We start from the raw sequence: 12,664 nt of genomic DNA on the forward strand, positions 1-12,664 counted from the left end.
CTTTGCTGTTTTTCCTCTTGTGGAATCTACCAATTTCCCTGTAAATATTATCTCAGACTGGTAGTTGCAGGCACAGTGCACTGTGCTACGTCCTTAAATCCAGAGTGTATAAGTGTGGTGAGAGACTTTGAGAAGTTATACTAATATTCTCTCACTTTAAGACAATCAGGAGACATTATAGAGTATAGACTATAAAAACTGGCTAATTTACAACCATAAACCAATAAAATACACACCAAAATACCTTTAATTCAACTTCCCGACTGACTCTGTACCAAACAATCTCACATTTAAATAGAATTTTGCAATTGTTTTATTTAAAATGTCATGATTGGACATAGCTTTAAGCAATTCCACCATTTTGGGTCAATACTAAGTAAGTGACCATACGTCCCCTTTTCGCTGAACAAGTCCTCTTTTTGGGACACTAAAAATGCTTCCAGTCTATTTATAAAAAAGACAAACATGTCCGAGACTTTGCTGTAGCCTTTCCCAATATTGCCCTAAACCTAATCCCTTCCTTGAAGTGTGCATTTTGACGAAATTGTTGTAGGCGAGCAAAATGGGCGCGAGGGTTCTACAGCAGATTTGGGACACAGCTGCACGCCATGGTCTGTGTGTGTGTGTGTATCGCGACGGCTAGGTTTTCGGCAGAGCTGGACACAATATTATTTTTTTTACTGCAGCCTTGAACAGAAATGTGTTAAAAGTAGTTAAAGTAATTTATCACAGTCTCTTCATCAATCGTGAAAGCGTTTCCACACACGAGCCTTCTGCTCTATATTTAAAAATAAATGAAAAGTCATCTGGGGTCCCTATAATGTCACGAATACACGGACACGCCTGACCGTTACTGACTTTCAGACGAGTAATTTACAAGGAACAGCTATGTTTAACGTTATTTTAATAGGAAATAGGTGAAATATTTTATTATTAAATCCAGAACCACAGAGAGCGAGGAACGATACTATTATACAGACACATTTTATCAGCCAGACTAAATGCAGAGATAGCTAAGTATTTCTAAATAAATGTCTGGTAGCATATTAGCATAAGTCCCTGGAATGTGAGTGAAACTCGCCCGCTGAATAAACACTTAAAACAACGGCTGTCATACACATAAAATGTACACCATAAATCCGTAAATTACATGGTAAATATCAGAAATTACACTAGTAAATAGTCCCCAATTCTTAGCTAAGTACCAGAAAGTAAACATTTTTATATACCGATTCATATAAAGGAGTTAATCCGTAATTTATGTGAAGGTACACTAGCTACAAGTACGAGGAAAATTTCCCTGTAAAATGACGGAATGTACACCATAAAAAACGAGCTGGTAAGTGTTTTAGATGTACTATAAGGAAGGTAGACTGTAAGTACCGGGTAAATACACTTTAATTGAAAGTACACCATTAAACACGTGAAGATATATTGTAAGTGCTGGGTGAGTACACATTAAGCTCAGAAGTTCACTGGCTAATGTCTAGTGTTATTGCAGATGTAGACCTAGTAGCCTAGTGTCCTTCTCCTCTTCTATCTGCATTTTTACCTTCCCAATATGTGTTAATGATATAAGGGAAGTGTTGGGTCATGACCCAAACACTGCCTGCCTCCTCCAAACTTCTTCCAAATCAAAGCCAAGAGATCTTGGGTCAGACAAGGATTAACCTTTGGCAGGTTGGCTTAAAGTGTACATAAACACAGGATGTACTCAGCATGTGCTCACATAGAGCAGAACACAGCCTTGCAAAAAGAATGGCGACAGCACAAACATGCCTTTACTGAAAAGTGAAATAATTCCACCATAGGCATTAATTATTGTATAAAAGACTTTGGGAGTCTTTTACCAATACAACACACACTAACACACCACCACATCAGTGCCACTGCATCACTGAGTATCGTACTCCACACCGGAAATACATGCTCTAAGATGGTCTTTTAGGGGGTTTTGCCAAATGGAGAGCATTAAAAAGGACTACCCAAAAGGATGCAGAGCCACAGATAGACTATAGTCTGTAACTGTAGGACTACGAAATACATCTTTATGGTCAGTTGAGCTGAAAAAATATGGACATTTAGATTAGAAACAAATAGGTCATTTTAATGTTGTGGCTGACAAGGGCATGGCAGTTTGTTACATCATAATAACACACCAGAATTGAATAGTGTGGCTGAGGTAAATGCAGCTTTATTGATTTTCAAGCCTTCAGAACTCTCAGTTTTCTTCCAGGCTTGTTTTCAAACGCAGAGGCTTTAGCCAGGACCTGTGCACTGATGAGAGAGGTTGCAGTAGTTCAGAGAGATGTGTCCTTGGGTCAGGGAGTGTAAGCCTGACCTGGCATCATGACACAGTCACACACTGACTCACACACACACACATGCACAGAAGCTAAACCTTTTGTTCCAGCCTGATCCCTGGACACTCTTCAGTGCCCTCCTGCTACAAAACTGTGGTAAAGAAATAACGGACAGTGTAGAGTCGCACCTCGACGTACAATACCTGCACGTTCACTAAGGGATTCTCCAGGAACAGGACTGGGACTACTGCCCTGCTGCACTGAAAACACTGCACAAGTACAAAATAAATGTTAGAACAGAAGTTACACATGTTCTTTACATAACAGACATCAACATGATACTAAGGACATTGCAAGACACTGAAGGACATAATAAATCAGCTACACCATATGAAGGAAGACAGGTCTTTGTAGCTTACTCCTGGAAATATAACACATAAGGCATGGTTAGCAGATCTCTCTCTCTCTCTCTCTCTCTCTCTCTCTCTCTCTCTCTCTCTCTCTCTCTCTCTCTCTCTCTGTCCCAGAGAGTTTCCCAATAACAAACATAGTGGCAATAAAATTAAATTAAATATGATTATGTATCCATGCTATTCAAAGAAAAATGCAAACAAATGTAGTTCCTATGGTGACATGTTTTTCAAGTTTGCGTGGACACCTTCAGAGTGCTTAGCAGCATTTAGGCCCACACCATTTACTGTTTTCACTTGACCTGTTTCCGCACTGTGGCTCAGCACGAAAGTGGGGCAAATATATTTTTTGTTGTTGTTGTAGTTTAAGATGGACTTTGTCAGCATGGTTTTCAAGCAATTTTTCAGTGACATGGTGCTTTCTGTAACATAATGCTATAGTTCTTCATGATCCTATGAGCCTTCTTCATAATGCTAACTGTCTTCTAGTATAAACACAGTGTTCTTTATGTGCTTCATAAGCTGCAGACTGTTGTTACTTGTCAGTCCATGTTTGTAAGCATCTGCATCATGTTGATGAGTCTGCCCTGTTGTTGTTTGCTGTGTGTTTCTTAGTGTGCAGCAGTGGGCCAACACATTTGGAAAGCAGCTCTCTGCCTTATCAACCAGATACTCTGGATCTCTCTTGCTGCAAAAAGTAAGTACTGTCCATTTCTAAATGTTTGTTGATTATGTTCTCATATAGATATGATGCAGCAGTATATTGACCAAAAGTCATTAGCTCGTGTTAAAACTCTTTGAAGAGAAGGGTATTAATAGGTAGTTGGGACGGCTTTATAACATCAAATATATTGGATGGGGCAGAAAACATCAGTCTTAACTAAACAATGGGCCATTACTATTTACTACCCTTATCATCAAGAAATATTAACTTCTATTAAATTCTATTAGATAATGAAAAGCATTAAAAATATAGATATTAGGTTTTGTCCTGACAGCCCATATGTAATGATTAAAGGGCCAGAATATCAAATCTAACCAGACATTGCAGATACTATAAGAAAATAATGAAGCTCCTATTGCGCCTATATCCATGGACATGAGTGAACCCTTATTATAATATAACGTGTTGTGTATGAGCATCCCTCTAGGGCACTAAAGACAACATGACAAGCTACCAGCTTGAACCTCCATCTGTCAACCTAGAGAGAGAGAGAGAGAGAGAGAGAGAGAGAGAAAGAGAGAGAGAGAGAGAGAGAGAGAGAGAGAGAGAGAGAGAGAGATGATGTGGAGACGGAGGTGAAGCAGGGTTTCATTAAGGACTTCTGACCTCATTTTAACAAATAATAAGAATATTACATTTAAAATGTATATTGTTTGAAAGATGCCGTGGAATCCAGGTCAGAGCATATTTCCCTTATAAAATAATGTTAATTGAAGTACCCTCTGCTTTGTGGTTCTTCTGTAGCATCTCTCCAAAGAACCCTTTTGGCATTCTTTATATATATTCATGTTACTTTTTGTTTAATTACTCGTCGCCCATTCCAACCGGCAGTGAGTTTCACATGCTTCCTCATAGACATGTGAGGCCCAGCCACTGCTTCTTTTCAGACTGCTAAAGCAAGGTCACTGAATAGTTTAGCATTGACAGATGCACATGCTGGCTAGCGTAGTAAGCAAAGACATTGGAGGGAGAGGACAGGTGTCCACCCGCCCAGAGAGGTAGGTCAGTTTTGCTCTCCAGGGACTACTGGGATAAAACCAAACATCTCATGATGGTGTGGTTAACCCTTAAACCTCTGGCCCCTTCATTTTCCAAGTGTGTTTGGTGTGGCTTTGCTCAGAGCGGATGTAAAATGTTATTCGAAAGAGGCAGTGCCACTTGTTGTTGAATTCTTACTATTAATTACCATAATTATTAAAAGTCAAAATAAAACACATATATAATTACTTATAATAATAGTAATAATAGTAGCAGTAGCAGTAGGATTAATCGTCATTTTACACCACCTTCCAAGAACCAGAAGGCACTTATAACTTTGCAGTACATAGAACATTGGACAGGAAACAACAATCCACATATTACAGCACTGAAGATGACAAGACATAAACAGAGGACTGACTCAGGTCTAGGTCAGATCGACCGTGAGAGAGAACAGGTGTGTTTTAAGGTTAGATTTTTAGGTTAGATACTTTTCCAACATCTAGTTTAATCCTTCCCTGAAATGTAGAGGCTGTTACTGCAGCAGAGGGAGGACAGACCTCAATTACTACCCTTCATTTCATCTCATTAATTTAACCTTAACTTATTAATTATGCTTAATCTGGCGACTCTGATGAAACTGTTTCTATGTGGACTGTCAGTGACTGTCTATGTGACTGTAGATAGGAACTGAAACAGATAAAGACAGTGTAAATTAATATGTGTCATTTAAATGCATCATTTGAAGAAGTGGCATGGAGGTGCTACAGATAGAGTTGCTGCAACACAGATCAAGGATTTGGGGGTCTTGGGTACAGTCCCTGTGTTGGGTCAGTGTTTATGTGAAACTGTCCACAGGTGTAAGTGTGTGAGTGAGTGGGTGAGGGTCTGAAATTGCCCACGAGTGTGAGTGTGCACTGACCTCCGATGAACTGATGCGCTGTCCAGGGTGCATTCTTGCCTTGTACCCAGTGATTCCCGATTAGCTCTGGACCCACTGCAGCCCTGAACAGGATATAACGTTTACAGAAGATAAATGGATGCATGTATGAGTGAATGAATGAATGAATGAAAGTCTGTAGGTTTCATTGTAGCACAGCTGGTGGTCATTTCTGAAGTTGAAATTTGAAAGAGAATGAATTCTGGTCTGATCTGACAGAGCAAAAGGACACTGAAGAACACTGAGTAACTGTTCTGTGGAGAGCTATTTGTGTTTTAGAAGTAGGGTATGGGTTGATCCTCTCTTTGAGTGCACCAGGTACTCTTTCATGGAAAAAGGGATTTTCTCTCCAGGCTACCAGGCCTCTGTGTTCCTGCAGCCATCTCTTTCCACCCTCTCTTTTTCTTTCTGCTATCTGCTCTAAGCTTAGAATATAAGCTGCAGCTCTTAATGCTTTGTGTTTGGAAGTGGATTATCCCAGGCCAATCTCTCAGTTTATTTGTGAAACACCACAATTGTTTGTGCGGTGAAAAGAGTTCCTCACCTACAGATGACATGATAGAAAAAAATGGGGACACACGCAACCTCACTATAGGCCAGATAGTTGTAAGAGTGTTGTTGTATGTGTCCACAATTTGCACCTGCGCCTGGGTTTATTTAATTTTTTACACATATCCAAACATGGGAAATTCTGGGGATTTTTGCTCACCATTTGTCAGCTCTCAAGTCCGTTTGCATGATCGAGGTCTAATGTGTTTACGGGGTAAAAAACAAAGTGTCTCGGTCCAGGATACTAGGCTTTTTCTCTTTGCACATTTGCAAATAAAGGTGTAAAGGACCTAAAAGCACACATAGGTTCAGCTAAGCATGCAATGGCAGCGAGGGGCATGACCTCATTTAGGGGGTTTCGTTCACAAACTAGTCCCGCCCTCCCCTACTCCGATTGGTTCGCTTGAGTGAGAAGGGAGCGTGGTGAAGTAGCCTAAAGTCTTCTGATTGGACGGTCTGACTGTAGAGCTACCGTTATTGGTCGATAACCTTCTCTGTAAACATTTAATAGGTCAGTCTGCACGTCAGTAGTCCTTGTTTACGTCAGGCAAAGCTCATGTACCCTCCCTCATCTCAAGCAGCTATGCTGAAACGTAAATGTAAGTTCTCGGATGAATTAAAAACAAATTCCCATGTTTTGTGTAGTAAATAAAGGTGTAAAGGACCTAAAAGCACACATAGGTTCAGCTAAGCATACAACGGCGGCGAGGGGCGTGACCTCAGGGATGTAAATCTGCAAATTTGAATTACTTCTGTATGCCTATGATGCATTTAAATGGGATTGTGCGCTCAGAAGTTCACTGGCTAATGTCTAGTGTTATTGCAGATGTAGACCTAGTAGCCTAGTGTCCTTCTCCCCTTCTATCTGCATTTTTACCTTCCCAATATGTGTTAATGATATAAGGGAAGTGTTGGGTCATGACCCAAACACTGCCTGCCTCCTCCAAACTTCTTCCATATCAAAGCCAAGAGATGTTATTGCAGATGTAGACCTAGTAGCCTAGTGTCTAGGCCTCTGTGTTCAGAAACAAAGTGTCTCGGTCCAGGATACTAGGCTTTTTCTCTTTGCACATGGCAGAGAAAACTCCGAACTTTAAAAAGCATGAACAAAGATGAGGATCTTGCTCTATTCCTGCTCCAAAGGTGGGTAATATTCACTTATTTTTGCTGTTTCGGATCACTCCAAAGACTAGATATGGCTAACTGCATTACTGCAAAGTTCTACAAAACTAAACAACTCGAGTCAGAAATGAGATTATGTGGTAATTCAATCTGAGAATAAAAACTTATTGACTAGTTAAACAAACAACAGTCATTTATTTCCTTAAACGGGCCTTAATTAAAATATCTTATGTCTTACAGTAACGTGGCACTGACCAATTTACAGCTTCAGAATCTGTGAGTGAAAAATGACACGACCCTGAGATCAAGCTTTGCTTTGCCAATAAATGGACCTGCTGGGTACTCCTTATCTGAGACCGAAGGACCGAAAACCAACCGAGATAGCGTTTGTACACCTATATAGAGTCTGTGAATGTTGTCTTAGTAAACACTAAGCCCCATTTGCCTATGTCTTATGTGCTGTCACTTTGGAAATGGAAGGGTAAGAGTCACTGGTGTTTGCCCATTGCCTCATCTGGTAATGGAACAGATGGAGCTCTTATCATTGGTCTGTTTATTACTGCTATAGAAGATCTACACCCCTAGCCAAGATATCAGCTGTACTTTTATTGCTTTGTTTCAGTGTCCCTACTGTTGAGTGTTTCTCATCCCTGCAGCTGCGTCACTGACCACCTGATAATGACTTGAAGCTTGTGTGCTCTTAAAAATGTGAAAATTGCTTGGGGATAAATAGTGATTTGTTGGACTCTTTCAAGCTAGAGACCATTAAAGGACACTTTCACACATGCATTTGGGAAGCACCACTACAGAGGTTTTAATCTTCCTTGAAGCTCTCTCACGTTTATGGGAATAGAGTGTAATGTTTATGTATTGGACCATGTGCTGTCTATTTTCTGGTGTTCAGGAGTAAATCATGTGCATATGGTACAAATAAATTAAATTTTGCACTTCTAGCCTCTCTGAAGACTTGGATAACTGTTAAATATGTGTAAAGAAATCTGATTACTGTACTGTGCACATTTTAATGTCCAGTCAAAATGATTATTATGTAGGTTACTCATTTTTAACTTTAAAGCAACACAGGGTGCAGGGTGGAATTTATTTTTACATCACTGTCTTAAAGGGTGGGGTGATTTCTTACCTGCCTCCAAAACTGACATAGTTTCTGCAGATCTGAGCCTGGAGTAGCTCTATTTTTCATATTACAGGTCAGTGAAGCATCACAATGATGTTGAAGCAATAATTTTAATGTACACATGCTACCTAGTGTTCCTAATAAGCGGAATAGTCCAACAATATACAGCCTGAACAACTAAAATTATCACTCCTCATCTGAGTTCAGTGTGTCAGCTCTTTCCCTTTATAACGGATTCCACTTATTTCAGGACACTTCTTTCAGTTTTTTTTAAAAAAACCCTCCAAAGTTGAGTCAGAGAAGTTGGTTACATGATTTGCTTTTCAGAATCCAAGTGATCTCAAACTGTTCTTTCCTGATGTTGAAATCCCGGTGTTGTTTTCTTGTGTATGTGTGTGTGTGTGTGTGTGTGTGTGTGAATACCCCTGCAGAAATACAAAGATATTGAGCCCATAGTGAAGATTGAGGAGGTGAACGGGATGGAGTTGGTGAAGGGGTTTGCTGAAGAGATGGAGAACATGCTGGGCAGGAAGATGAAGTCTGTTAAAGTAAGAGAGCCTTTTCAGCCTAATGTGGGATACTGTCTTTGCATTCATCACCAATGATATGTTTGGTAAGATGTTAGAATTTAAATTGGTATATATGGTCACGCCCCCTCCAGGGTCCCCTCCAGGGCCCAATGATTCCAGGTAGGCACTGGACTCACCGTGACCCTAAACTGGATAAGAACTTACAGATATGGTCATGTGTCCAGTGCCAGTATAGATAGTGATTAAAAGGTGTGTGGGTATACACTAGGAATACACTATGTTGTGGGGACCAGCACACAGCGACAGCTGGATTCGGAAGACCTACCTTTTATTACTACACTCATTGTCCATTTTATCAGCTCCTAGGAATACACTAACATTGGATCTCACATCATGAATTATTCCAGTTAAGTGGTGAGGTCAGGGTTAGGCTAGAATTATGTATGGTTTTGGTTAAGGTAAGTCTCTACAAAATGAACGGACAACCTACAGAATGAGTGTAAGTCTCTGTAATGTCTCCACTATACACAGAAACAAATGTGTGTGTGTGTGTGTATTTATACAGAGAATGGCTGAGGCTGCAGAGGATGCTGATTTCTACCATGAGTACAATGCCACACTACAGGTGAGCTATGCTATGCATCATCTAGGTGCCAGGACCTGCCATAATGTGTCAAATTAATCTGATTTCACAGTAGAATGGCAGTCCCAGCCTCCTCCAGAACGATACAGTGGGCATTACTTTGGCAACCTCAGTTCATTCTAAGTATCGGACATTGTAATTTTGCAGTTTGAATACTATAACTCCATGATGATAAACACTGTGGATGAGGATGGAAACTATTTGGAGTTAGGAGGAGAATTCCCCCTGGAGGAAAATGAACACTTCAACAAACTTCTTGTCAGCACACAACAGAGTGTCATCCAAGTTCCCACCAACGTCTACAACAAAGGTAGCACACAACTTACACTCTATGGCCAAAGGTTTGTGGACACCTGCACACCCAACGTCTTGTATTCTTCTTGGAAGGCTTTTCAGCCAACAGAACCATGAGGTTAGGTTACTGAGGTGGGCATTGAGTTCTGGATATGGATGGTTTCCGTCAAGTCAGAGCCCAGTGTTGGGGTTTTTTATACCCCTTTAGATGATGTTGGCATCAAAAATGAATTATATTTAAGCTACGTTTGTCCAAATGAAAACGTGTCCAGTGGGTGCATCTTCACTAATTATAAGAGATGTCTGCAGACCTTTGGACATACTTTGTACCTGGCGGGTTTAGACACGCAAAACAATAAACAGTAATATGTAATAGCTGCATGTCTTTATTTCTGGGTTCCATGATGTATGCAGCAAGTGTCATGAACTCCTCTGCCTTTCTTCCAGATCCAGATATCCTGAATGATGTGTACATGTCCGAGGCTTTGAACGATGTGTTTGTGAGCAACTTTGACAAGGACCCCACACTCACATGGCAGTACTTTGGCAGTGCCACTGGTTTCTTCAGGCTGTATCCTGGTAACTATAACACTACTGAGCACACTATAGGGGAATGGAAACCCCCCAGATCTGTCATATCAGCTGATGTTACCACCATGTTAGATATGAGTAGAGATGGGGGAAAAGAGGCATTCTACCCATACAGGGAGCAATGCCAGCTGTGCTCTATAGGACTCCTGGCTTTGAATGGCAGAAGCATCACTGGGGATCAAGATTGTAGTCTAGTGATGATAGGGGCTTGTTTAGTCTGCTGCACCACTCAAGAGCCCCCAAGTTACAGTTTTGACCATAAGAGTGGTGACGAGTATTACATTTTTACACTCATTTGTTGTGAATTTGTTGTGGGCATATGCCTTACCCTTTTCCGTGCACACAGCTCATAAACTGCACATTTGTACATAACCCTTGAGTACAACATGTCCAGTCTTCTCCTTAAACTGGTGCAAAATGTTCAGTACTCAGCGTGCAGGGTACGGGTCAGAAGTGCTCACTCAACTGTCTGAGCCTCTGAATCAGAGGTGCAGGCGTTAGCACTGGCCTGACAGATGATGTCATTGAAGTAATTAGTGTGTGTGAAAGATTCAGCTAGCTCTTACACTTTCTCTCTCTCTCACTGTGGAGAGCTGTCATCCCTGCATCACTCTACTCTGACAGTCAGCACTTTGCTCTGTAATATTAGAAAACAAATGTTGCTTTTCTACTGCATTGTACAAACGTTTATGCTTTTCCATTAGTTAAAATGGGTACCTAGTACTTAAATCTCAATGTCACAGCAGCAATAACATTTGTTTTTATCGGACTCACATTGGGCACCTCTTAAAATTACGCCTTGGTTTATTGAAGAAACCTCAGTGCAACAAGGAAAGAAAAAACACTTCCGATATGAGTTGAGAACATGAGGAGTAAACAAGCTTAAAGCTACAACCACAGTTATTGTGGTTTTCAAACCTGGTGGTTCCTGTTATAGATATTATTTTATGTGATGTCACCAGCTATGTTTTGTGGGGGAGTTGTGTTAGCAGAAAAACTACAATAGACCAGGGACAAAAAGCGTGTAAATACGTGCTGAGCCAAGTTGGTATCCTGCTATGGAAAAGCTCCAAAATGGACACCCAAAAACAATGACCTAAAACCTGATTGGCTGAACCATGTCTAAGGTCACAATAAAAGTCAGAATATATAGTAGTACAAAAACTTTATTTTTATTTCCGTAATTTTATTAATTTTAGGCAAATTTGAAAATTAACCCTTTGTTAACACTGTTAAAACTTTATATTATGCTAAAATATCATGATAAATAGAACAATAGAGATAGTCCAGTTATTTGTTACTTTACTTCCTTTACAGTCATATTCTTTTAGCTAAAACACATTATACTGTGTAGAGTGGTCAGTAACTACATACTGATCTCCCTGACATAAACATGCTTACCAACAAACATGTATATACTTGTGAGCCTTTTGCCAGTTTATTCATTAATATGAATACAGATAGATGTGTAGAATGCTAAGTCTGTCAACAGTTTAGAAACATTCTCTGTTGTATGCCTACTTCCTTGTATGTTGAGATGATGCTCAGTGAAATTGTTGTAATTTGGGTCCATTAGGCATCCAGTGGACACCAGATGAAAATGGGGTTGTCACGTTTGATGCTAGGAACCGCAACTGGTGAGTTTTTCATAGTTAGGTGTTAAAACGCATGTGCCTTTGTTGTCATTGCACAGTTTTCATTCATTATCTGTAAGCGCTTATCCAGTTCAGGGTCGCGGTGGGTCCAGAGCCTACCTGGAATCATTGGGCGCAAGGCGGGAATACACCCTGGAGGGGGCGCCAGTCCTTCACAGGGCAACACAGACACACACACATTCACTCACACCTATGGACACTTTTGAGTCGCCAATCCACCTACCAACGTGTGTTTTTGGACTGTGGGAGGAAACCGGAGCACCCAGAGGAAACCCACACAGACACGGGGAGAACACACCAAACTCAGTCACCTGGAGCTGTGTGACTGCAACACTACCTGCTGCACAGTAGTACAATGAAATAGTGTCTCTGCCTTTAACCCATCCACGACAGTGAACATATGCTTGAGAATTCAGTGACTACTCTGTGGTGAATTTTGAGCAAACAGACAGCGTTGTTCCTTCTTTTCACTGCCTAGTGTTGCTTTAATACATGTATCAAAAGTACAAAAACAAGCAAGGTTTATGTGGGTGAGGGTGTGTGTGCATATCACATAAAACCACCAAATCACAAACATTCAAATCAATTTATCATTTGGAGATTATCTAAATCCCCTGGATTAGCTTTGAGGTGAAATTGCAGCTGGACTGATACCAGGACTGTTTTGACTCTAAGGCCATAGAAGAAGGTAGCCGCGGCCCAAGACACAAAGAGTCAGGGTGAGGACACGGAAAGGAACAGCAGCCGCAGTAGGCCTAAAGACTTTAATCTTTAGTCTCTTCCCGTGACT

The 12,664-nt window shown here is 40.7% G+C and overlaps 1 protein-coding gene across 1 annotated transcript in view; it reads left to right on the forward strand.

Annotated features, from left to right (window-relative positions):
- Window positions 1-1,315: 1,315 nt before the first annotated feature.
- Window positions 1,316-12,664, forward strand: part of cacna2d4a (calcium channel, voltage-dependent, alpha 2/delta subunit 4a) — a 95,223-nt gene continuing 83,874 nt past the window's right edge. Inside the window, exons 1-6 of the mRNA XM_066668886.1 lie at window positions 1,316-1,339; window positions 8,593-8,709; window positions 9,257-9,316; window positions 9,482-9,644; window positions 10,076-10,207; window positions 11,796-11,856. Coding sequence (XP_066524983.1) covers window positions 1,316-1,339; window positions 8,593-8,709; window positions 9,257-9,316; window positions 9,482-9,644; window positions 10,076-10,207; window positions 11,796-11,856 — 557 coding nt within the window. The remainder of the gene's footprint in view (window positions 1,340-8,592; window positions 8,710-9,256; window positions 9,317-9,481; window positions 9,645-10,075; window positions 10,208-11,795; window positions 11,857-12,664) is intronic.

The sequence above is a fragment of the Hoplias malabaricus genome, chromosome 4 (assembly GCF_029633855.1).
Source record: "Hoplias malabaricus isolate fHopMal1 chromosome 4, fHopMal1.hap1, whole genome shotgun sequence".
Taxonomy (NCBI): Eukaryota; Metazoa; Chordata; class Actinopteri; order Characiformes; family Erythrinidae; genus Hoplias; species Hoplias malabaricus.